We start from the raw sequence: 27,598 nt of genomic DNA on the forward strand, positions 1-27,598 counted from the left end.
CAGTTATACAAGTCAGTGATTTCTAGCGGTAGCTTTACCAGTGGTGCAGCTATCACTGTAAATCAGTTTGGTGACATTTTCTTCCCCCCAGTTAGGTCCCTCTTGTCCTCTCACGGTTAATCCCCATTCCCAGCCCCAGCCCCAGGCAACCGCTAATTACTTTCTGGCTCTTTTGCAATAATTTAGCTAATTATTTTCTGATTAGAAAAGTAATAGTTTCTTATTTTAGATCATCTGAGTAACTCCAGGAAGAGAAGTGGACCAGAAGGAAGGCCAGCATCCCCTTAGTGGGACTCTCTTCTGGCTTTTCTTTTTAACTCTTATCTTCTGCTGCCCCCACTGCTCCGCTGGCTGGTGTGGTCCCACTTCTCCACCGTTCCTGTTGCCTGGATACGTTCTACCCCATCTTGGAAGACAGAAATTCTTCCTATCTTTGGAGGTCTATCTCACATAACCCCCAATTAGCAAAGATTTCCCTGCTGTCCACACTGAAAATAATTTTCTCTTCTCAGAAATTCCATGGTGTTTTATTTATGGCTCATAGAGTTTCCACTTGGCAGTTTATTTACTTAAATAAGTGCTTTATGTTCCCTGTTAAACAGTGAGTTGGTGAGGACTGGCGCTCTGTCTGAGGCGTCTTTGTCTCCTACACTCTTGGTACTCTCCAGCTTTATGTCCTGTTGCCCCCTAAGGGCCCCGTGCGCCTCCTTTGTGGCAGTCTTCACAGCTGTGACGGCTGTTTAATGTCATGCTCACCCTGTCCCGTGTCCAGGATGAAGGCACGCTAGTCCAGTGTGTTTGGATGCCCTAGATCTTCACTCTTGTTCACTTGAATGTTTTACTCTGGATACCGTAGCTTAGCTTACTTCTTCTTACCTAATGCCTGTCATCAGTTCCTGTTTGAATTAAATAGCAAATAGTCTTAAAATAGATGTGTAAACCAAGTTCTGGGTGAGGTTCTGTTCCCCGCTGCAGAGAACCTTGTTTTTGTCACTCACTCATGCATACACTCACACTTAATACACGTCTCATTAAAAACATGCTAGAGTTCTTCCTAGAAATACGACTTTCATCTGCAAGCATCTTCCTCCATTTCCCCCGACCCCACGTGTGTGTCTGAGCTGTTCTGGTACCTTTAGCTCGGCTGCCCACCCTGAGCGGCGCTTCCCCGCCCCTTTAGGTCATCCCTGCTGCCCCCGTTCTCGTGCCTTCTCCAAGATGGCACCACCTTGGCTCCTGTCTGGGCAGCATTCAGGACTGAATTGACCTGAGCCTCTGACCCCAGCCATGGCTCTGGGATCTTGTGGGACGAATGGATAGGGTCTCAAGGCTCAGGACCTGGGACAGTCACCTTCTGCCCAAGCCCAAGTCAGCCCGCCTGACTGCTCAGAGCCATAGCCACTGTTTCTTCCATCTGTGCAGAGTAAAACATGCTATGTGTGGTATGTCTTAGGCTTTTTGTTTAATTCTTGGTGTGTATGTATTTATCTTCCTCTGACACAGCAAGCATCGTGTTTATCTTTGTAGCCAACTTTACTGCTGTCTGTAAAACAGGCACTCAGTAAATACATGATGAATAAATTAATGAATTCACATATTTGTTAGATGATGTTTAAAGATTTAAAGCTACTAATGTATCTTTGGATCCTGTCACTTATGTATTAGATGCTCAGAAATATACTTAAGTAAACTGACTCATGCAGCCAGTGTTTATCGAGCGTCTGCTGTGGGCCAGGCTCTGTCCTGAGTTCTCCGGAGAATACAAAAACTTGACGTGACCCCTTAGGATTTACAGTGTAAGGCTTAGATGATTGCAGGGTAGAACCTGTCAAGTGCCTTAAGAAATTTTTTAAAAAGAAAACATTGGAGGATTTGGGGAGGGAGAGGTTGCTTCCTGATGAGAGATTGGGGGTGTTAATGGAAAAAGTGGCATCTGAGTGAGTCCTGGTGGATGGGAAGGCTTTGAACAGTGGGAACCCGGGAAAGACAGCTCAGGATGGAGCAAATCAAGCACGAGCTTCGACGGGGAGCAGAGGACAGCGCAGACTTCCATTTGGCTGGATGTGGAGGTGGAAAGTGGCAAGTGAGGTTGGACTGGGAGGGTCCAGATGCGGGAGTGGTTGGGTCTTCAACAGGGACCCAATGCCAGATAAACCCAGCAGGGCTGCTGGGAGGGCGGGGGGGCTGAGGCTAGGGGTTGGTGGCTGGGGGAGCGTGGCCTCTGCCCAGAACAGGACAGTGAGGCCAGCCAAGGGGCAGCCCGGGGACAGAGGCAAGGAGAGGAGGACAGAGCAGGTGGGAGGGGGAGAGGGCACCCGAGGAGGTGGTGAGGGACGTCTCAAGAGTGAGCAGCCCACGGGAGCAGGGCGGCTGTGGGCGGCCTCAGGGGCCTCGCAGAGGGTGGAATGCGGTGGGGACCATCCTCCCTCGTGCTCACAGCCTCGTGCTCGCTCCCCGGGCTTATCCACCTTCACAGCCTTGTATTTGTCTCCGTTCCTTCCCGTCAGCCACAGGCCCTGGCCTTAAACTCAGCTCTTCAGTATTTAAAAATTTAACTCTTAAGGCTAATCCTGGCATGTCATAGATGATAATGCTGTGCCTCAGGACTGCCAGGAGTGTGACAAACGTTGATTTGCATCAGCCTAGGACAGAAGTTACCCCAAACAGGCGTTTCTGGAATGACAGTCATTAACTGACCATTTATTTGGCAGGACAGGTGGTTGTGTGGGCATTATTACACACCTTCCCAGGACTTTTCAAGTAAATTTCTTTCTCCATTTTGAAATGTAATATGCTGAATAGTGCACAGAAATCAGATCCCGTGTTGCCTTAAAAATTGTACCTGTAGTGAGTCTTCCCACTCAAGGTAATTCTATTAAAAATAAAATTTTCCTTTGCTTGATTGTAAGAAGGAACACATACAGTTCCAAAGTCCTTACTCCTGTCTTTCTCCTTTTATGGCCCCGTAATCTAGGTGCATGTCACCAAAAAGACACACGTACACAAGGCCCCAGCAGTGCCAAGCGGCACTCTCGCTGACTTAGGGAGTGGTCTGGGCCTGGGGGATGGGAAAGTAAATTCTCAGCTTATTTTCTTGATGGGGAGGGACTCTCGATGGGTAGGGTGGGAACCCGGGGAGTCTGTGCCTCAAGGTTCTTGCTGACTAGAGCTTTGTGTCTTTAAGTTGGCTCCAATCTGAATGGCCAGTGGGGACAGACTTGCTTGGTGTGCGTGTGTGTGCTCCCAGCGAGTCAGGAGGGTTTGGCTCTCTTCCATTTAATCCTTGGTGACAACTTGTTAAGCCAGTCTCTTGTCTTCTTGCTTCAGGGGGAAGAACAGGGGACCTCAGGGGCCCTTGTTTCGCCTTTTCTCGTTTATCTGCACCCCCCCCCCCCAACCAAAGACACGCATTTGGTTCTTTCCTTGTTCTCTCTCAACATTCACTCGTACACATTCTCAGGAGACAGAAGCCGCCTTCGTTCTGTTTTCCCTTTTAGTTTCCCCCACTGGGGGCTATGCTAAGAGACGGGGGTCTGTGGGCCCTGAAACTGGCCAAAGCACAGCCCCCGGGCATCGGATGGAGCCATGAGTGAGAGTAGGAAGCGGGTGTGGCCTCCTGTTCCCGTATCTTTAAAGTGTCTTCATTGATTGTTTTGAAATATTTTGTCTTCATTGTAATGATTATGTTTCCACAGACTCCGTAGCTCACAGTCGAAGGTTATTATTATTGTGAAATATAGACTTTTCATTAGTTGTATCTTCATTTGTGAGGTGAAATCATGACAGAGAATCTGGGAATGAATGAGCTGTCATACTTGGGCTGGTCGGCTTTTAAGGGAAGTTTAATTATCACCAAGTGTTCTCTAATCTCCTTGCTATCCTCACTTGAGATTAAAAAGGAAATTGAGTAAGAATTTCTTTTTTCTGTTTTTGTCTTTTAGATTCAGAATATGAACAACATAATCTCCTTCCCTCTGGACAGTTTGCTGAAGGGGGACCTGAAAGGAGTGAAAGGGGTATGACATTAAAAGTCCTGCTCAGCGAGGAGCAGCATTCGCAGAACGTGGCATCAGGGTCACGCTGGCCCGTCCGGGCAGCCACCGCCTGGCGCCTTCTTCCTGGGGGTGTTTTGCCTCTGTCTCCTTGACTGGCCATCTTGCACCACCTTTCAGCCCTAACAGTGGAGACTGTGGCCCTTCTGGTTGTCCTGCTGGTGCTCTGAGTGTGGGACGGGGAGGAGGCAATGAAGGGAGAGAAACAGCTCTTTTGGAAATTGTAACATTTTGGGCTCTGCCAGTTAAACAGGGAAACGTATGGAGAGAAGTCTGGTGTTCATCCAGTGTGTCCCTGACGGACCACTCAGGGAGGATCCTTGTGAGGATGCAGGTTCCCGGTGGGGGAATCTGCACCAGTAACGCACCTGTCCTCTGGCATGTCCCTGATGGACCACTGGGGGAGGCTCCTTGCGAGGATGCAGCTCCCAGTGGAACCAGTAAGGCCCCTGTCCTCCACCGGGCGCTGGCCGTTGAGGCTTTGCCCTGCTCGCACGGACACATGAGCCATGAGCTGTTTCCCGAGCGTGTGAGTGCAGGACAGTCCAGGCTCGAGCCTGTATGGGTGCCGGGTGCTGAGCACTGGGGCACTTGTGTGCGTCACTTCCACAAGCAGACGTGCAAGGTGACGGGGAGATGACTGTGCCCCAGTTCTCAGGGACCGAGTTCTTCGATTGGAGCGACACGTGATCCCTGGTCGCATCTGGCACATCTAGAAGCCCATCCTGGTGGATACCAGGGGCCCTGCAGAGAGACCCCTCAGTCTCTCCTTCACAGACTGTGCCGGGGGAGCTGTTGGGGCGGAGAAGGCGGGGCCCGGTGAGCCGTTAGTCCACCGGGGAACGTTACTCACCGTCCCCTTGGGGCCCAGAGAACATGCCAGATGAGTTAGCCAGAAAAGCAGCAGGAGGGAAGGGCACACGAGATAGAGGGAGGTTATGCACGTATGCAGAAGCGTGACGCAGCCCTGTGCAGGCGGCTGTCAGTGTAGCTCAAGGCCATGGTCGGAGGAGGTGCGGGAAGAGATGAGGCTTACGGGTGGGCAGGGCCCCGCCTGTTCGTGGAGACCTCAGATGCCAGGCTGTGGGGCTTAGGCCTTGTCATGAGGCCAGTGAAGAGTCAAAAAAAAAAAAAAAATCCCCACAAAAGAAGTGTTTTCTCTCCCAAAAGAAGCCTGTTAAAGGGAGCATCGATAGGTGGGAACCATTTGATAGACTTTCTAGTGTCTCAGTACATTTTTGAGCCAGGCTTTATCAGAGAACCTGAGGTCCTAAGTTCCAGACAGAATAGTGGAATCAGGAGACCTCAGGAGAAGGTGAATGGCTTTTATATTCCTGTGGGTTAGGGGCCTGAATCAAGGGTACATGTGTTGAGATTCTGGTATTAATAGAAAAAAATCAAAATCCCTTTCTTTTAGAGAGATATACTAAAATGCTTGCAGATTAAATGTCACATCTTTCTGGATTTAATTTCAGGATAATCATAGGGCAGAGTGCAGGGTGTAAGTGAAGCAAAATGGGCTGTGAGTTAAATACTTGTTATAAGTAGCTCATGGGTTTATTATACAATTCTCTCCCCATTTCTCTGTGTGCATTTGGTGTATTCTATAATGAAAAATTTTAAAGAGAAAGAAAAGAAAGGAAATGCCACCACTCGCCTAATTAAAAGCCCATCCTGTAAGATTTTTATTTTTCATGGGGTCACGTATGTCATTTTATTCAGATATTAATGCTCCTTTCAGGGCTGGTCTAAGGATTAGTAAGTTTATCTTGCCCAGAAGTTAATGATTAGTCCTGTTTAATTTATGCCTCTCTGTTTACAGGATCTGAAAAAGCCTTTTGATAAAGCTTGGAAGGACTATGAAACAAAAATGTGAGTGGTTTCATTTTAAAAAATAAGTGTAGGTGATTTGAGATTTCAATTTTAAATGGAGCTTTTATTGCGTAAAGGTATTGTCTAAATAAACCTTAATCCAGGAAAGAACTCACCCCAAACTGTGTTGCTGTGGTTTGTTACGATGCCAGGTGCTTTCACACCTGGTGTGATGTAAACTCTTTAACAGGGCTTTCGCCTCATTCCTCCTTGAGGATGGCTACAGAGCGTTGCGTTCAGGAAGGCTGATTGACTGCCGTGGGCTGACGTCAGGCGGTTGTTGTAACGTTTCTGATCACAGCTTCTTATTTCTAGAATGGAGAGGATCGAGCTGGCTAGAATTGGGCTAGCGACCATGGGGACAGTGGTTTCAATTATTTTAAATATTTGAGAAATAGAAAATATTTTTAAATGCCTCGTGTTTGCTATATAGTTGTTGTACACTGGGTAATAATGTAGAGTTTTCTGAGTGGAAATAGAACCTTTCTATGAATCCATCTGGTAAAGTTAGAATTGTTAAGAAGAAAGCCTTTTCAGACATAGCAAGTGCTTCATTGGGTTTGTTTTTACCAGCCATGGGTATCTGTTCCAAGTGGTGAAGGATCACAGAGCTCAAACCAAGGAATACGAGACCTTTGGGACTCATCCCTTCCCGGAAATCTTAAGTTCCCATGCTCCAAATTCTGGAGTTACAACAAAGGCCGACATTTGTATGTAAGCATAGGTAGAGTGTTAACCCAGAATACTTCGAAGGTCTGCTCAGCCCGGAGAGGCTCCAGACTTGCTGCCCCTGGCTGGCTAGCATCCTTCACCTGTGTCAGTTCAGTGCAGTAAATGAGGAAAGGGTCCACGTTCCTGCGTTACAGGTGGGAAACCTTGGCATTTTGCCGCTGGTCAGCCGTAAGAGACAGGCTGAGCCAAGGGCTGGCCATGGGTCTGCTGGCTTCATTCAGCCACTGTTGCTGCCACCCTCAAGGCCTTAGGGGAAATGCTTCTGTGCGTTTATGAACCAGCAACGAGAGGGTTTCTAAAGAGGGGTTTTGGTTCTGAAAGGAAAAGGTTTGAAGGGGAAAGAGATCAAGTTCTGTAAAATCAAGACACACATAAATACAGTGGGGACAGAATTACTCACAAAATCCCAGAATCTGAGACCCAAAGAGCAGCACCATTTAAAACTCAAAAGTAATTCTGGGATAAAAATTAAAAAGTAACTCTGCCCATTAATATATGTGATATTGATTTGTCCGGAGAGGCCCTGGATATGGAGCAGACAGGTTTAAGACATATTTAAAATTCCTGGCCTGGAGTCCTATACCTGAGCATTATGAGAGTGACCGATGTCTGGCCGTGTCTTGATCCCTCTGAGGGGGTGGCGGGGGGTGCCTTGGAGTTGTGTGGTTGTCCCCAGGATCTCAGGGGCCTCCAGTCACACTCCCCACCTCCTCCTCGGTGCATGAAGCCATTTAACAACATCCCCACCAAATGGTCACCTTTTTTTTAATGTTCTCACTCACCCACCCGTTCAAGTTGTGGAACATCTACTGTTGCCCAGTGCTGTGCTTCAAGATAAAAAACAAGGATCAGAAACTAGATTTCTTGCCTCTTCTTAAATACCCCCTCCCCGAGTGATGGGGACGCTGGCCCCAAAGTAACCCATTTCTTAGAAAGTTGTTCAGCTTTCTAGGAAATGCTGCCTTACGTTATGCAACGTCTGCCCTGAGGCACGGCGGGGAAGTCTGCTCCCTTCTCTTTGGGCAACCTTCATGTTTTTGAGTGCTTTCTGTGGCTTTTATTTAGTCTTCTTTTCTCCAAAATAGAAACCCAGTTACAAGTTCAAGCCCTTCTTAACTGATGTGATTCATGGCTGCCTCTCGCCCTGGTCACGTGTCTCGCGATGTGCACCAGGGTCGGCTCGCACCCTGCCCCGCACACTTGACTAACAGTTGAGCATAAGATAAACACGGAAAGGGGGACAAAGCTTGCAAACGGAAAACGTCACTTGTCTTATTCTGCAGGATGAGCCCTGTCTGAGTCATGACATTGCTAGCGAGGAGGAGGCGGCATGAAGAGGGGTGGGGAGGGTGCTGGAGGAGAACCAGGAGGTCGGGCTGCCCCTGGCCACCCTGCGGCCACTCGGACCAGAGTGCTGTCCCTAAAGGAAACCTCAGGGGCACAACCTCCCCTCACCCAGGCCAGGCGCAGCGTAGGTGCTTTGGAAGCATTTGATGAGTAGATACGCCACAAAAAGGGCCAAGATTGGCATTTTCCTCCCCAGTGGGTTAGAGGCCGTCCGGCAAGCACTTGTCTCCAGGCCGGAGGCTGGGATCACGGCGAGGCCGTGCTGTCCGGAGGTGTCTTGAGGTCTTCTTGCTTCTTTCCCACGTAGAACCAAGATAGAGAAGGAGAAGAAGGAGCACGCCAAGCTGCATGGGATGATCCGCACGGAGATAAGCGGGGCCGAGATCGCGGAGGAGATGGAGAAGGAGCGCCGGTTCTTCCAGCTGCAGATGTGCGAGGTGGGCTGCCTGCCCCGGGGCTGCCGAGGGAACACCGAACACCTCACTGGAAGCTAGCTAGACTACTCCCCCCTTAGTGGTTTTTGATGAGGGGTATGGGTTCCCTTGTACCAGTGGAATCCAAGCCGAGGAGGGGCAGTGAGATGTCACCTGTGGTCCCCCCACTGTGAGCCTTGAGAGCTGGTTCTGGGAAGCCAAGCCACCTGCCCCTGGAAGTGCTGCCACTCCAGTTCCACCTGCTCACAGTGGGGATGCTCATCAAGCCAGAGGCCCAGGTGCCCAGGGGAGGCCCTCTGTGCGCTCCACCTGCAGCCTGAGGCCTTGCCTTGGGGAGGGGAAGGTGGCAGAAACTCAAAACGTTTCTCTACTGGAGGCTTAGGGATGGAAAGCATCGAAGGCCAGTCATGCAGGCCTCTGCTTCCAGCCTTTTTCCACCTTGCTTGCGAGTCTGTAGAAACAGCTTGTGGAAGCAGTTCCCCACCTCTGCCTGAGAGCTCGCTCCTCCTGGCGGTGACGGCAAAGCCCCTTGTGCACAGGGGCATCTGTTTCCCCCCGTGGCTGCGCAGACTTATGTCCTAAGTGTGCACGACGCAGGGCGCTATTTGTGACATGTGCTGAGACCGCGTTCGGCCGGCTCTTGAGTCCCTGTAAGCGTCAACAGCGAAGCTAATCGTAAGGCACCTTTTGATTTTGGAATGTTTGTTTATTTGTTAATTATAGCAGGAGCTTAGTCTTTATAGATGCATATCTTAGGAGTGTATTTAAATCAGTTTTTATTTTCAGAGCAAACTCCTAAGCAATAAGCAGAGAGTCAGTCCCAGGGGTCTAGGCTCTCACATTTGTCTAATTGGACAGCCGCTCCCACTCTCTTATGGTTTCTATTTGCAGGGGATTTCCCCCCAGCCTTTTCTTTCAGCCTATGTGTATCTTTGGATCTAAAGTGTATATTTCCTGTAGACAATCTGTATTTGGGTCGGTTATTTTTTTTTTAATCTAGTCTGACAACCTCTGCCTTTTGATGGGATTGTTAAATCATCCACATTTGTTGTTACTGTTGATGTGGTTGGATTTATGTCTGTTCTTGTGGTGTTTTTTTTAATGTCTTATGTCTTTTTTATTCCTCTGTCCCTCCTTTGCTGCTTTGTTTTTCATTACATGAATATTTAGAAAGTTAATTAAGCTCAAAGAGATTGAGTGGATGTTTTTATACAAATGCTGTTTTTAGAAACAGACACACATAAAATACCTGCCCTGGCCTGTTTCACGTGGTGTCGGAGAAACCAGCCTGGAAGTAGGAGGCAGGGACAAGGAGACCGCTGTGTGTTACACAAACACAGCGTGTTGGTTTTGTTCAGTCGGGGTAAAATTAAGTAATAGTGTTTCACAGAGAGTGGGTTTTGAAAGTGTGTGTGTGTGAGTTCAGGCTGTGCTCTCTTCTGGGCTAATAAGGAGGGAGTCTGTTGACTAAACTCTACAGGAAGGACTGCTTATTAAAGGACGTTCAGTGACTGTGAGACTCAGCCAGCATGTTACTGGCTTTTCCTGGAAGTGAAGGGTGCCGGTTCCAGCCTCAGCAGTCTCATTGCTTTCTGGGGTGTGCACCCAGCACGAGGGGTTTTTCCTCGGCTGGGTGAGTAGGTTGTGTGGACTCGTAGGGTGGTTTATCTCATTAGAGATACGTTGTCTAGCCAATGCCTCTAAGTCATACCTGCAGGCCATCTGTGGGGTGGGTCCCCAAACGGCTGTCGGGCCCCAATCTGTGCCGAGCGTCACGGGTCCCTGCCTCTGCAGAGCTGCAGGCCAGTGGGGTCAGGCGCTGAGTGCAGGTGCGGAAGCAGGGGTGGGGTGGGCCGGTGGTGGGGGTGGAGTTCCCAGAGGAGGGCACGTCTGATGAAGGATGTAGACATTGGCCAAACAGACCTGGGCTGGAGAGGGCGAGAGGGGGGCATCTGAAAAGCAGATCCCGAGAACCTCACGCCCTGGAGTGAATGGATGGTCGCAGTTAAAATCACTCAATTGTCCAACTGTTTGCTCAAACTGAAGTTCTCAAGTTTTGTAAATGCTTGATGTTGTTTAGGTGTTTAAATTTTTAGTTGCCTAGTAGCTACTATAGAAAAGCGACTTTCAGGTGTTTATTTTAAAGCTGTGGGACTTACTCTTCAGAAGGAATTTTACAAAGAACTTCGGTATGCCAAATAGTAATACAGAACTTTTGTGAATCAAGAAGGTATGAGAGACCTGCTCTTGCTTTTTTATGATTATAAAAATATGAGCTTTAAAAAATTGGTCAGTATATATGTGTGTGTGTGCATGTATGTATGTATGTGCTTACATATAAAAGACATTAAAAGTCACCCCAAATTGTACTTACTGAAAGATGACCGCTTTGCCCTCTAGTTCAGCGTCTTTCAGGTGTCCCTAGTCTGCATACACAAAAACAGTTGTAGAAACAGGGTCACCTGCTGCTGCTGCTTCGTAGCCTGATCATTTTACTCACTGCTGTGCCCCAGACTTCCTTCCGTGTCAGAAAGTCTCTGCTTTGTTGGCCTGAAGGCCGCATGGCATTTTTTTGTATGGGTGCCCCGTACTTTAATTCCCCATTCATTCTGTTTGGGTTGCTGCCATTTTTCACTTTTACAAACAGCTCTGCAGTGAACCTCCTTTTCTATTCATCTTTGTAAACGTTTGTGATTATCTTCTTATGATAAGTTCCAGTAAGTAGAATTTCTAGGTCAAAGGGTACGTACATTTTAATGTTTGACGTGTGGCCAAGCGTCTTAATTAACCATTTAACCATTTTGATACTTTACCAAACATCTTACTCAGTTAATGAATAAGCACCAAAAAGGGGGGCGATGCGGACAGAAAGGCCACTGGTGCAGGCCGGGGGAAAGTTGTCGTGGCCTCTTCAGAGCAGCTTCCCTCCCGGGCCTGGGCTGCCCAGCCCGCCCGGAAGGACCTTGAGCGCGAGTTGCCAGGTGACAGCGGAGATGCCTGTGGTCAGCGGAGGTCTGCAGCTCTTTCGGGGCATTCGGTCTTTAGGGTGACATGTTCTCAGGGTCGTTTATACCCTGTCCCAACAGTGGAGGGGAGAGGGAATTTATGAAGTCTGTGTTCTGTGTCGTCTTTTAGCAAAGAACAAATGTATTTCCTGATGCTTGTTTTGTGGGTCCCTGGGGCTTCCTGATGCCTTAGTGGTTGTGAATGAATTCTCCAAGTTAAAAATGGCTTTCATTTATTTGAATTTAAAATATGATTTTTTATGGCAATCACAGTTTTTTTAAATGTCTTAGTACGAGACACATGGAGCAAAGTCTCAACTTCAGAAGATTAGCAGTTAGTGTCTAGATGATGACCTGCTGAAAGAAAGGGGCCTGGGACAGAATATGCAGGCAGGAACGTTCAAGGTGCTTAGAAAGCCCTTGATCCTAACCGTCCTCCGTCTTCTGTGCAGCTAGGGTGACAGTTTCTCCTCACTGGGCGAGATAGAATGTTGTATTACTTGGAGTTCTGGGTGCTTGAAGGTAAGCGTTTAATTACCTGTATGTCAGATAATTCACACGGCACAAAAGCTAAAAGAAACATTTAGGCAAATGGTGTTTAGAAAATATTAAGCACCTGCCATGAGCTCTACCCAGTACAGTGTCGGAGAAGTGGGAGAGGGGATCTGTCCTCAGAAGCTCATATTCTGCTTGTTATCTGTGACATTTCTTGTTTTTTTTTTACAGTATCTGCTGAAGGTCAATGAAATTAAGATTAAAAAGGGAGTGGATTTACTTCAGAATCTGATCAAATATTTTCATGCCCAATGCAAGTAAGTTATGATGTTATTTCTTTGTTACGATGTTATTTCAGATGTTTCTCTCTTTATGGCAACCTCTGGGAGATCTGTAGTATCGTGCTGAAAGTAAACACTTACTTAGAATCCGTAGGAAAAGGAATGAAACAGGGATACGTGCTATATAACATGGATGAACCTTGGAAACATGTTAAGTGAAAGAAGCCAGAAACCAAAGGCCGCAGACTGGAGGATTCCAGTTAATCGAAAGGTCAGGAACAGGCAGATCCACAGAGACAGAAAGCAGAGGAGTGGGGAGGGCAAATTACTGCTGATGGGCAATGGAAATATTCTGGAATTAGACTGGGCTGATGATTACCCAACTGTATGAATATGCTAAAAAGCACTGGACTGTGCACTTTTAAAGGGTGAGTCTTATGGTTGGAGAATATCTCAAAAACTAAAAGTAATATAAAAATCTAATTATCAAATATACTTATTTTTGCTTTTTTTAATAAAAAGGCAAACTGGTTTGATTCTCAGATGTTTTTTATTTGTTAAAAGGGGAATGGGATTGTGTTAATGCAGTGTCTTAAATTAAAAGAGCAGGGAGGGTATAACTCGGTGGTAGAGTGTGCACTTAGCATGCATGAGGTCCTGGGTTCAATCCCTGGTACCTCCATCAAAATAAGTAAATAAACCTAATTACCCCCCAAAAAATAAAAAATAAATAAATAAAAAGAATTACTTCCATATATACTTACCCTGTAAAGCAAATGACAGTGCTGAGCAAAGGGGGCTGTACGTGGAACAGAAGAAGAAACTTCCACTTTCAGGGCTGTTCAGGTACTCAACTTCGCCGTGTCCGCCAGCCCCTCACAACCTGGGCCTCGTCCCTCGGCCTGATTGCCTTTCTACTCCCCTCCTCCTTCTGCTCCCAGACCCCCAGGTGCTACTAGAAACAGGCCGCGGACTCATTCACTGCCTTTGTTGAGAGCGTGCTGGGTGTCAGGCACCGTCCTGGATGCTGGGGACCCGGTGATGTACGTCACGGGCGCAGTTCCTGCTGGAATCAAGCGGGGCTTAGGCCGGCACGCTTACCATCAGACGTTTGACAAAGTGTCCCGGAGCAGAGGAGACTAAGGAAGAGTATAATAATAGAAGGACCAAATTTAGACAGAGGTTGAGGGCAGAGATATTTTTCTTTTTTCTGTTTTGTTCCTTGCTGGGTTTTCTGGCAGCCAGAACAAAGTACCTGACACGCGGTTGGTACTCAGTTCTTGAATCAGCTGCAGGCCTCTTGGAGGAGACGTATTCTGAGACCTGAAGGATGCGGAGGAGCTAGCAGATAAGGAGCAGAGGAAGAGCTTTCCAGGCAGGCAGGGTTGAGGCAGGAAGAAGGTCATTGTGATGGACACATGGTGAGCAAAATGAAACTGCATGGAAAAGCCTGAGACATGGGCGGCCTTGGAAGTCTCGTTAAAGGCGGTAGATTTTATCCCAGACATGTTGGGAAGCCCCCGAAAAGTTTTAAGCGGAGGATGCATTCAACCAGTACTGACGGAGCTCTTACTAGGCGCCGGGTGCTGTGTGACGTTCCGGTGATACAGGAAGAAGGAAACCAAGTTCCTACAGGCTGGGACCTTCGGGAGGGACGGGAGGCAGACGCTGGCCCGTGCGTAAGAGTGTGACCAAGCCAGGGAGCGGCTGTGAGTGGGCAGCGGTGCTGATGGGAAACATCAGGAAGCCCCTCCCATCCCATCTCTGTCTTAACAGGGCTGCTCTGTGTCTGGAAGGAGCCACACGGGACAGGAGTGGGTGTGTGATCACTCAGGGACGCGGGTGCAGTCCTAGCATAGCTGGAGATGTGACCAGGCCCAGGCTCTGACTGCACAGGTGGAGGGCGTGGGGTGATGTGGGCACTCTGGAGGTGCTGGTGCCACCTGTGTCCCCCTGCCTTGCCTTGAACAGGCCATGCCCCGTGCTGATGTTCCCTCACACACTTTGTTCCCTTTGCCTTGAACGTGACCGTGCCTTCCCACAGCCTTTGTGCCTCCCTGAGACCCAGCTCAGGTCCAGCTGCTGCTCTGAAGTCGAGTTGCTCTCCCCCTGGAGTTACTTCCCTTTCTTCTTCTTACCACTGTATTCTCTACACATCCCGCGATGGCATCTTACATGTTGTGTTGTGTCTCCCGCTGAACTGTATCCTCTTTAAGGATGTCCTCCATGACATTTATTTTTTAGTCTCTAGCACATGGCGTGTTTACCTGGCACGTATTTGCAGCGGTGAATTGCACGGTTGAATTGGACGGAGCTGTGCTTTGCAATTCTTAATACATCTCTGGCGACACTGCATTTCTAAAGCAGTGGCAATCCAACAGCAAAGGAAGATGTGCTGGGTTAAAAGCAGAGCCCCACGCTTGGGAGAACAGTCTCAGGGAATAGAAAGACCCATCATTTGTCGAATTTTTAAGGTGAATTCTTCTGCAGAGACTCCAAATCCTAACTGTGTGATTAACACACAGATTCCTTCTTCAGTCTTACCCTTGTAGCTTTATGTGAGGCCGTTTAGGAAGCGGGTTGCTTCCTTGCTGATATTTTATTTTTAAGAAGTTATTCTGGGATTTCCTTTTTTTCTTTATTTTGCCCAAACTGATTTGTTGGGTAGCAACAGACCACTTGTGGAAAAGTGAACTTAGTTGGCCTTTTATGGGCATGAGCTCAGTAACCCTTAAAAATGATGAATCTTCCATTACTTCCTTTTTGGATGAGTTTGCATGTGTGCGTACGTACTGCAGGCTCTTCAAATCATTTGAACAGCTTTGACTTTTAAGTGCACGTTTTGGAGGATAGAATGTGGAGCCTGAGTGATTCAGCCAGTGGACAAGGAGCCCGTGGCCATGCGTGTGTTTAACCACCTGCAGGCCCTTTGCGCCCCTACTTAACATCCTCAGTCTCCACTTCTCGCCCTGGAAACACAGCTGTGACCTGGCGACGGTGGCCCAGGGGCGGAGGCTGCCTGCTGACCGGTGCTGCTGGTCTCTGCAGGTACCAAGGGGCCTCCGTGGAAACCAGATTCTGTGGAACCACGTTTGGGTGTTCACCCTTAGAACTGCTTAGATAGACATTGTTTTGCTTTTGACTCCTTTTTGCTTTTCACTGGAGGCATTCTTGAAGAGTACCTCATGTTCTATGTCTTAACTTCTTTCAAGGAAAGAATTGGCGTCTCTAGTTCCTGGAATAGCCTGGAAAATGTATCTTACTAGCCTTTGCTGCGGAAGATTGAGGACCCTATTCTCCAGTGAAACCTAGAAATAGAGCAGTCTTTAAAACAAAAGTGATTTTCTACACAGTGGTAATGAGTGCTGACGTGACTTGTTCTTTAATGAGAAGATACCTGCTGGGAACCACTGTGACCAGCCGCTGCCTGGAGCTTGGGATGCGGGTCCAGCGCCCTGGAGAAGTTCGCTCCAGTGGCCATCACGGTAGGGCTGTTGTGCAGGCTTGTCAGGAGGAGGGAGAGGCCGCCCTGCTTGGTGGGCACTTGAAGGTTGAATCTCAGTGGGTATGTTTTAAAGGCTGGAGAATTTGATCAGGTAGGCTAGAAAACATTTGATAAAAAGCAGAATTTGATATTTGAGAATACTGACGGTAAATCTCATTTTGAAGCTTGAGAAAGTGTTAACAAGCCCAACCTTAGACAAATGTGCTAGGAGTTTGTCCTGAGGAACGTTGCGGTGGCAGCAGTCATTGAAGGGGCCACTTCTTTGGGGGCTTTCCCTAAGGCCAGAGAAGGTCTACAAACATGCCTCAGTAAGGAGGGTGCGGAAAGACAGGAGTTTTGAAAATCAGAGGGAGGAGGTTTTTTAGGTAGATGGTCAAGATTGGCTAGACTTTTACAAAGATGAAATCCAACATCTTTTATCTTTATTCCAAGCACACCGGCCAGTGTCACAATGGAAACGACGTCTGTGACAAGAAACACCTCTCTGAGCACCTGACTTCACTGCAAGGCGCTGTCTTGCTGGGGTGGGGGGCAGGGGCAGTTTCCAGGCACAGAGATCCTGAAGCTGAGCACCTGCTTCCTTTCCCAGGAGCAGGGCCGTTTCTGTGCTGATCTCCTCTGCTATTTTCCCTACTCCCTCTCCTGTGTTCTTTCCCCACCCCCAACCCCCTATCTATGTTACAAGAATTTGAATTGATTGATAAAATAGTTGTAAAAGAAAAAAACATAGGAACAAAACATGGGAACCAAATGAGTTCATGACAAGAGGAAAAGCTCGGTTTCTCGTTCCTGTGTTTGTTCTTCGCAGTTTCCTTTTCAGTTTGAAATTGCTGCTGCGTGCTGGCCACTGTGCTGGGGAGTGGAAAACATGGAGACGCGTGGGACATGGCATTTCTGCCCGAATGGTAGAGACAGACATGTGGGAATACCATTATAATGCTGACCTGCTGCTGTACCAGAAGCGTACTCTATTATGCGTAGGGGGAAAATGAGCCAGGCAAAACACAGGAATGAGAATATAAAGTGAAAATTACACGTACATCTGAAGGCCAGAAATTCTAATGGCCCAGCCTCTGTGATTCCTAATAACTAACTAGTAATGGTTCGTGACCCACATCCTGTGTGTGTGTTTTCTCCTTCCTCCTTGGAGTTACTGTGTTAGCTGTCATGCATTGGTTTTCCAGCCCCTTCTATTTATTGCATACTTAATATGGGAAATTCCCCCAGGACTGTTGCTGAGTTTAAAAGAAGTATACGTGTGAACCCCAGATCATTTTCTGAAAATAGTCTCCTTTGATACCCAGTAAACTGGCAGAAGTTGGAGACTGTCCTTCCTCCCTTCATTAATTTTTCCATTCAGTGAATATCGTGTGCTCGAAATGTGCCAGGTTTTGTGGATACTGTGACCTTACCTTCCTAGAACTTAAGACCTACTGAGGGAATTATGTTTTAAATAATTACAGCACTGAATACGTAATGGCAGTGTGGTGAGTGTTTTGAAGCCAGAGACAGAATGCTGTGAGAAAATCTGGCAAGGAAACCTCTTTGAAGGGAGGAGGGTCGTGGCATAGCCCCCTGATGAGTCCGTATGTAACTTAAAACTTAAAACTTGAAGAGTGAGTGGTCACGAGCCAGGCAACATAGTTGGTAGGCTACGAGGAGAACTCTTCAGAGGGCAGAAACAGCATGTGCAAAGGGCCTGAGGCAAGGAGGATTTGGTGGCCATAGAGGAACAGAGAAAAGGCCAGTGTATCTGGAACCAAACGAATAAAGGGGGCAAATGGTGTGGATCGATACTTGGAGACACAGGCAGGGGCCAAACCATACAGGCATTATAGGTCTTGTTACAAGCCTCCTAAGCTGGTTAGGAGCATTTTCTTCATTCCTTTCAAAAGGGTTATACACGACACGCTTCAGAGGAGTGCTGAACGTCAGCCCGCTGTTGCTGCAGGAAAGACACATCTAGCCTCTGTTGAATTTCCTGAGCCATTTGTTATCAATGACTTCACAAGCAGAGTTCTGAGCATTAAAAATAAAAAGTTCCTTTTGATATTCAGTCTCAACCGCATCTCCCCACTCTGCTCATGGGGCGGGGCCATTCGTGTGCATCAGGTTGGCTTGCTTTCCTCCTGCATTCTTGCCCTTTTCCACGGAACTGTCACCTGTCAAGGAAAATACTTTACTGTCTTGTTTTTGTGTGCACCCCATGCTTTCCTGGCCACAGGCTCTTCCGCTCCTAACCAGAACCTTTGCTGCCATTTGTCAGTAGGGTCCTGTTTCCCATTATAAATGGAAAATTTAGGGCTTTTTTTATATGAGTCAAGAAAAATCACAAATACTAGGCTTCTTACAGTTCCTTCTCAATTTGCTTCTCATAGTTTTGAGTGTCACTTTACTCCTGGGTTGCCTAATATTTTAAGGCTTGGTTCCTAGTCTTTTCCCCCAGGAATTACGTAATAATCTCAGTCATTTCTTTTAAAGAAGTTTTTTTCTCCATCTAACAAAATTGTTTTCTCTTTTATGAAAGACAATCTATGTTTCTTCTTTTTCCTTCTAGTTTTTTCCAGGATGGACTGAAAGCAGTTGAAAGCCTCAAACCTTCCATTGAAACACTTTCAACAGATCTTCACACAGTAAGTACTTTCCCTCCCACGTGAGTGTTGAAATGGTTTTTATGTAGCAAACTCTCTGACTTAAATGTTGCTTCTGTGTAATCTTGTGTCTGCATGCTGGCTACCCAGAAAGCGACAGCCCCGCAGTGCCACACTCTGCCCTCAGTCCTGGTTGGGGGAAGGTTGGACCAGTGTCGGAGGTGTTCATTGCGTTTTGGGGGAAATGCGCTGTGAACTCCAGCATCTCACTGTACCTCGGTCGTACTTTTCTCTGTTTTGTGTTTTCCAAGATCAAACAGGCCCAGGATGAAGAAAGAAGGCAGTTGATACAGCTTCGAGATATTTTGAAATCAGCATTGCAGGTTGAGCAGAAAGAGGTGAGGGGATTTAATTTTGAAGGATTGCTAATCTTGTATTTTCACCCCTAAGTCTCGGGGCTCTGGGGCTGAGGAGATGAGACTTTGGTCTTCCAGGTGCTCAGGTCACTGGCAACGCTGAGACATTTAGTTTTGCTCTTTAGGTCGGTTTTATAAAGCCATCTTTTTAAATATGCTAACCTCACTATAACGCAATAACTCAATAAATAAATAATAAAGTTTAAAAGATACATGCTAACCTCACGGGGAAAGCATCACCATTGGTGTGGCCTTACAGCAGCGTTTTAACCTTTTCTGCTCCGCCCATTGCCACTAGACAAGCAGCCCTTGGCATCTCTGTCACATGGACAGTCGTCATTCGTGTCATCGGTTCTCTCCCTGGAGCCCTGTGGTCTCCCTGCCCTGATACACGTGGATGCTGCCATGTGGCATCAGCGGGTGACAGGTGACCATCTGAATCTTCCCGCCCAGAGATTGTGTTCTGTAAAGCGGGAGGAGCTAGGTTTCCTTGGAGCTGCATTCTGATGGGAAGAAACCCTAGTGTTCTTGCATCTTCTCTTTCCTGTGATCACCTGTCTGTGTGCCAACACATTCACAGTGATAATTTGTCTTTTGGGAGCTCGTTATAATAAACCATTCAAAATTAAATTTTAAGGTAATTTGATATGTTTGTTACAGTGAGGATATTATAATGTGAAATTTAACATAAATCCACTTCGTTGTCAATAAAGAAATATATCTAAATGTATAGCTAGTAGCTTTTAGGTCAAAAACTATTAAACTACTGAGCAGAGCATCAGGTTCACTGTTGGAAGTTGGGTATGCTCTATTTTAAGTTCTTGTACTATAACTGAATATTGTTGTTTTTCTCCCAAATGCATTTACCTTTTGTGACCGAAGTCTAGGAGAGTAAGTAGTTCAGTATTTTAATAAATTGTAGAAATTTGCATGCTTTTTTCATGAACTTCAAAAAAACCAATATTCTTTCCATGTCTTTATTAATGGCTAGTAGTGTTTTTAATGTTTACTCTTCCTCTTTCAGTAGCAGTGGGTTTTATTAAAGGCTCAAGAATTTGAATGCATAAATATTAGTGAAATGGAAGTTTTCCACATTTACACTTTAGCCTTCGATGTCACTCCTTTGTGAAAGTGAAGCTGCTCGCCCCCTCCCCTTCCGCCGCACAGCTGAGTTCTGTGTGTCCTTCTAAGGCACCTTGAGCCCTGCGTCTGGAAGGCTGCCCCGGCTCACCCCAGCCCCGGTGATGTGCTTCACACACTCTGTTTGAAAGACATCTCTCAGTCGCAGCATATAGAGTTTGAGGGTTGTTGGCCGTGTCTGCAGGTGCACAGATGCTTTTTCTCCAGCTCCAGGTTGAAGATGCCCTCCTGTCTTCTGGGCCTTTCTGGCTATCACGTCATGGTACCATGTGGCTCATTTAGTAGGCTCTTGGTAAACATGGGTCAAAAGTGAGAGACTGGCAGACTGAGGGTCACGTGTGGTGCTGGGAATTACCCAGAGCACGGGAACTTCCTCCCAGTCTAGAGAATATAGGTCCTGACACTTTGATATTCTCAAACATGGAATAAAAGGAGGAAAAGAAAAAAAGAAGAAAAAAGAACTCAGAGTATGGAGAATATAGTGGCCTGATTGTGACCAGAAGAGGCAGCACTAATGTGGGAACCAGAATGCCACCAAGGCAGCCAGCTCTCCATTGGGCTCTTGTCCGAGGAGGAGGAGGATCAAACACGTGAAGCAGAGCTCAGGTTAGAAACACAAGAGAGCAGATGTTGGCGTTCAGTAGCCTCTGGGCACAGTGCAAGGGCCATGTTTGCTTTGGCTGTGCAGAAGGAGGCGGTTTGGGAAAACTGGCTGTTGTCAGAAAGCTGGTTATTTATAGCTTTGCTGAAAGTGTAACAGATTTACCAGCATAGACCAGAAGTCTTATATGGTTTGCTGTTTCTGTGTTTTCTGTTTACCGGCCCGTCTGCCCTGGATTGCGCAGACAGGTCACGTGCATCTTCTTTACTGCTCTCCTTCGGCTCTATGTCCAGAGAGCAAATTCACCGATTTCCTGGTTGTGAATGAGTCGTGTTTTCTGTGTATCACACCCTGCATTGCTTTTTGATGATGGTATTCTGTAAATGGGACAGTCTGTGAACACAATCACAAGTAGTAAGCCAATGTGTGTAAGTTAAATTTTACCTATTTTAAAATACTTTTTACGACCGGGGTCCTTCCAATTATGAGAACTGAACATCTGGGCATTGTTGTTCAGCTCACATTCCTTGTTTTTGGATTCTCATCTGTGACATAGAAAACTGAAAGTGTTGATGGGTTTTATTCAGTGTTATTAAAAATTTCTAAATCTAACTACATAATTACAGTCCATAAAAATTAGGTAACATGTCCCAGGGAAACTGCACTGATGGTTGGTGGAGCTACTCCTGTTTTCTTCCTACAAATCTTAACTGTCAATCGTCCGGTCTAAGTAAAGCACGTGTCCATTACACATGGGGGCTTGGGGTTGCTTCTCTGTCTCCCTCAGCTCCACTTTGGAAAGGAGTCCTGTCATTATGATTTCAGTGCCCCGACACCTCCAGATCATTCATGTCCTACTTTGTTCTTAATATTTCTGCTCTCTGTGAAGAGGATGCTACTGTTTGATTTATCTATTATTTTATTTTGTGAAGTTTCAGACTTACAAAAAGATTGAAAAATTGTACAGTGAACACCTCTATATCCATCGTGGTTTTAACATTTGGAAAAGATCCCTTCCTTCTAGCAAGTCAAAACCCTTCAGTACTGCTCATCTTGCATGAACCTTATCCCTGCGAGCCTTCCCTTCTCCTGCCTTCCGCATCCCATGAGCGTCCACCTCAGTGGGGATTCTGCCGGGACAGGTTCCCCCTGTGGTGCCGGAGGATCCTCTGCTGTTTGATGTTGGGAACCCAGGCTTGTGCCGCTGCAGGAGGATTCAGGCTCTGGGGGGGTGGCCTTGGTAGGTGTAAGTGCTGAAACCACAATGGTGTTTCCACTTTGGAGATCTCAGGTGTGGTCTCTCTCTTCTTGTGAGCTTTGCTTCCCCCTCTGAAAGCGTCCTTGTCTAGTGGGATGTGGTGGAATAGAGGTGCTGTCCAAGCAGTGGAGCACCATCACAGTCGTAATTTTCTCCTCGCTCTGCTTTTCCGGTCTGGACTGGCACGTCCTATCATGTCCAAAGCTGGCCTTAGTCACTACCCTAGGGCCAGGTGTCCGCCTCCCTGCCTCTCCTGCCAAGCCCTGGGTAGCCTAGGACTGGCCTTCAGTTCTGCTTGGGTGGAAGACTTGTTTGTGGATTCACACATTCGACTGCCATGTTCTCAGCGGTCACTCTCAGCCAGGCATTGCACAGACACACCAGAACAAGGCAGATATGGTTCTAACCTCCTAAAGTCTCCCGGTCTTGAAGGAGAAGTGAGTGCAGTCCAGTGTGGAGAGAGCTCTGAGGTCAGCTCCAAGAACGGGTGTCACTCCGGCTTGCAGTAGGCAGGTGTGTGTCAGGAGGGAGGGTTTGGGGCATGATTCAGAGTTAGTAGAGTCCCAGCGGGTGGGGACAGGCAGGCCAGCTCCTGACTGGGGCAGGAAGCGTGCCTGGGTAGCTCGCTGTCTAGCTGAGCGGAAGAGCAGGTGTCTTACCATTTGATTCCTAGGTCTTCCGCTTTCTGCCAGAATGACATTGAACTCTCTGACTTCTCCATGCCTTGGCCTCTTCATCTGTAAAATAGGAGCGACATTGCCTACTTCAGAGAGTTGTTATGAGATCTAAGGAATAAGTTCTGTAAAGCAGTTAACACGTTGACTTAATAAACTGGCATTGGTTCATTCATTCATTCAACAAATACTGAGCTCCCAGATGCTGACGATATAGCAGTGAACAAAGAGGGCCCAGTTCCCCGCCTCTTGGTCATTGAACAATAATGGGGGGGGGGCGGTGGTTTTTCTCAAGGGGTTCCACTTGACCCTTCTCTGTTGGCTTGTCATCTGGCACCTTGTCTTCGTGACTCAGGTCTCCCATGACACGCACGTCCCGGTTTCCGTGCCTGGTCAGCACCCCAGCTGTCCTCTCCCTCCTTGTTAGGGACCTGCTCTCTGTGGTCTGGCGTTTCCTGCGTGCTGGACCCCTCAGGTGTTCCCAGGCACTTTATGAGCGTGACCAGTGATCCTCACAGTGGCGTGGCGGGGCAGGTGGTGGAAGCCCTTGTTTACGACTGGAGTCTGAGAGAGGATGAGTGCACTTGCGGCGGCCCACTCAGGAGTGCTGGGGCCAGGCCTGAGCTCTGGTCTGCTCCTGGCAGGACTGTTCTTTTCAGGCTCTATCGTGTGACTGTAATATCTTGTGTCAGGTAGAATCTTTAAAACAGTTACCCAGAAATAATGAAGAATAGGTGGTAATGAGATTTGGAAACACTGTTCTTAGACCACGGCTTAGAGGTTGCTTAGCACAGACTCCAGCTCCCGTGGACATACCTGCCACAGCTTGGGAAGGTGGGGAGTGACTGGCCATCACAGCCCTCCCTGGGCAGAGAAACTTTAAGCATCCAGAGGTGAGTCCTTGGTAACCCATTCATCACAGTAACTGTCTGAGCACAGAATTCCTGAGACATGGATAGAAAACGTTAAAGTGTCTGCGATGCTCTGGGGGCTCGGGGGCTTGGGAATACGTCTGATGTTATGGGTAAACCTATATCCATAGGATCTGAGAACTTGTCTGGATGTCATTGGACAGAGGATATGTGGATGTCTGTAGGATTTTATGAGAGCTTTCTGCAGGTCCATAGAATGTCCACTTAACCTACGTGCTTCAGACATACAGAGTCTGCACGTGGCGAGGCGCACGCAGTCAAGTCTTGGGGCATCCTTGGCTCTCCCAGGGGAGCCCAGAGTACGTTGCAGAGTCTCCAAGAATCCGGGCATCGTGGACCCCCCAGCTAGTTGCCTGTCTGTATTGTTAGATGATGATTCTCCCCAGAAAGAAAGGCTCTTTTTTCTTGAATTATACTCCATTAAATTGACATCTTGATTGTGTGGAAGAGCCAGCTTCGTTTTTTACCCCTTCCCTGGATCAGGTGTTATATGAAACAGGTGAAGAAAGGCTGTTTTTGTTGGGTCACCTAGAAGATGTTGAAATAATTAGTTCTAAAGCAGATTCAATCTTATGTTAAATAGATTATATTCCTCTTACTTTTAAATTTTAAAATTTATAGTTTCAGATTTGCTTGCATTTTTTAATTCAAGAAATGCCTTGTCTGAAGAACGAAGCAGTAATTTCTTCCCTAGCCTCTGGCATAGGATCTGATTCTGTTGGAAAGAAGAGTGTCCTTTTACCCTGTTCATAAGACCTGTGAAGAGCTTTTGGTTTTTTTTTTTTTTCCGTGAAGAGTTTTGATTAACATGCTTGGCATGAACACTTTTAGCGGTGTTGCCACATGATTTCGCTACCCATTTTGTGCAGTTTTTTTTTCCTTTGCAAATCAATAGATGTATCCCTTGGTTGTGTAATTTAGTCTTTTGACAGGTTTATTTTTAGCCTTTCACAGAGATTCATGCAGGTGAACAGTATTTCTCTGTTTCTCCTCCACTGCATTCATTTCTGTTGATGTTTAAAGCTGGGTTTGCTCCAAATTTCCGGTGCTAGTATGAGCTGCCCTTTGGAGAGAATGTGGAACCTGGGAGCATCCTCACCCGGGGAATGAGCTGCTCTCCCTAGTTGTCCAGAGGCATGAGTGTTGCGTGAACTCCCTGTGGAAAATAAGGACATTGCTCCTATTTGGGGTCTGCTTGTTCGGGCTCTGTTGTCAGTTCAGTAATGGAATGCTCGAGCACATTATTTATTTCGCAGATTAAGATTTTTTTAAAAAAAATTTTGCAACGATATCCCATATATATTTTAGAGTTTAAAAAATTCAGTGCTAGATCGCCCATGTTCATAGATTGGAAGATTTCATATTGTTAGGATGACAGTACTTCCCAAACTGATCTACAGATTCAGGGCTAACCCTATCGGAATCCTAGCTGCATTTTTGCAGAAATTGATGAGCTGATTCCAGAATTCATAAGGAAATGCAAGGGACCCAGAATAGCCAGAACAATCTTGAAAAAGAAGAACAAAGTTAGAGGACTCACACTTTATGATTCAAAACTTACCACAGTGCTGTAATAATCAAGACAGTGTGGCAGCGGCATAGCGTAAGGATGAACGTATAGATCAGTGAAATAAAAGTGAGTCCATAAATGAACCCTTATGTTTATGGCCAGTTGATTTTCAACAGAAGCACTAAGACAATTCAATGAAAAGAATCATCATTTCAACAGATGATGCTGGGTCAGTTGGCTGACCAAAGCAAAAGAGTGAATTTGGAACGCCTGCCTCACACCATGATCAAAGATTAACTCAAAATGGACCAGAGACCTGAGTGTAAAAGCTAAAACTATAAAACTCTTAGAAGAAAACAGATGTAAATCTTCATGCTCTTAGATTAGCAATGACTTCTTAGATGTGACACCTGAAGTACAGATGACAAAAAAAGAGTAGATAAATTGGACTTCATCCAAATTAAAAACTTACGTTTTGGAAATCTTTTCCTTAAGGCTGCCAAGAGTCCAGGCGGCTGCTGCTTTCAGATGGAGTCTAGACTCTGACTCCAGCCTGCCCATCCCTGCAGCCAGTGGCCCGCCTTGTCTGAGCTGCTGCATTTGTCCTTGTTTCCCTGGGTGGCGGCCATGGCCGCCGCTCCCTCCTCTGTGTGTGTCCCTCCCCTTCTCCTCTGCCAGTTCTTGCCTTCATCTTTAAAACTCACCTCTTGCAGAGTCTCCCATGGTTTTGTCTGTTTGACTCTTCACTTCTCAAGCCTTATATTTGGTTCAGACCACAGTGACTGTCGTGTGTTGGTTCTTCCACCGCTTGGGCGGTGCTTGGTTCCCCATGGGATGGCCAGCTGCTTGACACTGGAGCTGAGGCCGGCCCTGGGTTCGTGGGCGTCCTCTGGTGAGGGCACGTGGTGCTGTGGAAGGGACATCAGTGCGATGCAGAATTCCCTCCCACCCTCCGCTTGGCTCCAAGACCTCTGCCTTGAGCAGATCACTTACTTTCACTGTTTTTCTTCCTTCTGTGATGAAAGGACTGGGTGGGGGCTCTCAGGGACAGACAGAGGCAGCGCTTAGCCCTGCCTGGGTGACCTGTGAACTCTTTGTTCACATTTTGCTCCCCTTTGTTACCTTTGCCAGAATTTCCGGCTCTGGCACTTCTGGGATCATCTGTTAAACACCAGTGGAGTACGTCTTGGATCCCAGACCTTGGACGTAGGTCCAGGGGATTCATTGATGGTCTTTGCCCCCGAGAAGCTGGAGGCTGGAGTTTCCCAGTTGTGGTGGACTTGACCAGATTCTCAGCTGACCAAGTGGACTGTCTGCCCCGAGGCTGAGGCAGCTGGGGTCAAGGCCATGGCGCCTCTGCTGGGATTGCCAGGGTCAGGAAGTGAATATTGCTCATGCCTGTCATGTAGCAGGTGTTCACACACCTGGTCCCACTCACGCCTTCCTGCATTCGCTGTCCTTACTAGATCTTGTTTGCTCAGGAGGAAACTGAGGCAGGGAATGCAAGTAACTTGCCTAAAGCATGAGGCAGAACATTGTTTTGTGTCTTTTGCTTGAAAGCCCTGCCTTTTCCCACACGGGTTTCCTTCCTCCTCGTGGGCTGCTGTTGCCAAGCCAGGAGCTTCTTGCCACTCTCAGGGACTTAAGGCTCATAAATAAGTAAAATCTCGTAACTTCCAAATGGCTCATCCTTTCGGCCAGTTTGGGGATACTGGTTTTTGCCGTTTCCTCCTCTGTGCTTTTAAATGGCATTTATGAGTTCCTGGATATGTGTTTTAGTCTTTATTGGTGTGGTAAGAGGGGAGATTTCTCTTTAAAAAAAATTTAGCGGAAAAGTGTTCTTTGTGTACTGCTTTTTAAAAAATTGGAATCTAGGCGGGATCAAAAACAACATCTTGACCATTTCCAGGATTCACAACTTCGCCAGAGCACAGCCTACAGTTTACATCAGCCTCAGGGAAACAAGGAACACGGGACCGAGCGGAATGGCAGCCTCTACAAGAAAAGCGATGGGTATGTAGGTGGCGCGGCTAGAATTTTAGTGTGTTTGTTATTGCCTGTGTCCAAAATTTCTGAACTCTCCTTTTTTTCCCCATTTATCTGTAAGGATCCGAAAAGTGTGGCAGAAGAGGAAATGCTCAGTCAGAAATGGTTTTCTGACTATATCCCATGGCACCGTAAGTATAATCTTCTTCTAGGGGCGGGTGGTAGGGCCCCGAGGGGACTCACTTGGCTCTGCGCGTGCTGAGGCACGAAGGATGCCTTTTAAAGATGTTCCCTGCTGAGGAAAGCTTGTTTGGGCTCCTCCCCGGTTTGGTGTACCTGCCCCTCATTTGCACTCTCCTGGTCAGGGACACCTTGCTGTCTTTCGCTCACTAAGGAGCAGAGTCAGGAATATGCGAGGAGCCAGGTGGTCTGAATTTAGATGCCCGTGACTTCTGGAAACAAGCAGCAAGCCGTTCCCCAGCTTTCTTTGTCTCCAGAAATTGAACATCACACTTGGGAAGATTTCTGCTTTTCCATTAAGGGAACAGAGTTTAGGTGGCCAGGACTCTGGGAGCCAGACATCCAAGAGAAGAGAGATTGCAGTAATTTTATTATAGACATACTGCACCCGGCCTTAACAAAGTTCTTTTTCTACAACCCCATGTATAACTGCCCATGCAGGGGACTGAGCCCTGAACGTTGCACCAATTGAAAAACCAATCAATAAAATGGCTTACTAATCTGGCTTTCTTAGACCAAGGACTGTA

At 47.2% G+C, this 27,598-nt stretch overlaps 1 protein-coding gene across 4 annotated transcripts in view; it reads left to right on the forward strand.

The window, feature by feature from the left end:
• ASAP2 (ArfGAP with SH3 domain, ankyrin repeat and PH domain 2) overlaps window positions 1-27,598 on the forward strand; it is a 148,608-nt gene that overhangs the window by 74,768 nt on the left and 46,242 nt on the right. For all 4 annotated transcript variants that reach the window (XM_074341634.1, XM_074341632.1, XM_074341631.1 and 1 more), the window contains exons 4-11: window positions 3,942-4,016; window positions 5,875-5,924; window positions 8,311-8,440; window positions 12,169-12,254; window positions 18,281-18,356; window positions 18,626-18,712; window positions 26,755-26,858; window positions 26,953-27,022. In XM_074341634.1, the coding sequence (XP_074197735.1) occupies window positions 3,942-4,016; window positions 5,875-5,924; window positions 8,311-8,440; window positions 12,169-12,254; window positions 18,281-18,356; window positions 18,626-18,712; window positions 26,755-26,858; window positions 26,953-27,022 (678 nt within the window). The remainder of the gene's footprint in view (window positions 1-3,941; window positions 4,017-5,874; window positions 5,925-8,310; window positions 8,441-12,168; window positions 12,255-18,280; window positions 18,357-18,625; window positions 18,713-26,754; window positions 26,859-26,952; window positions 27,023-27,598) is intronic.

The sequence above is a fragment of the Camelus bactrianus genome, chromosome 15 (genome assembly GCF_048773025.1).
Source record: "Camelus bactrianus isolate YW-2024 breed Bactrian camel chromosome 15, ASM4877302v1, whole genome shotgun sequence".
NCBI lineage: Eukaryota > Metazoa > Chordata > Mammalia > Artiodactyla > Camelidae > Camelus > Camelus bactrianus.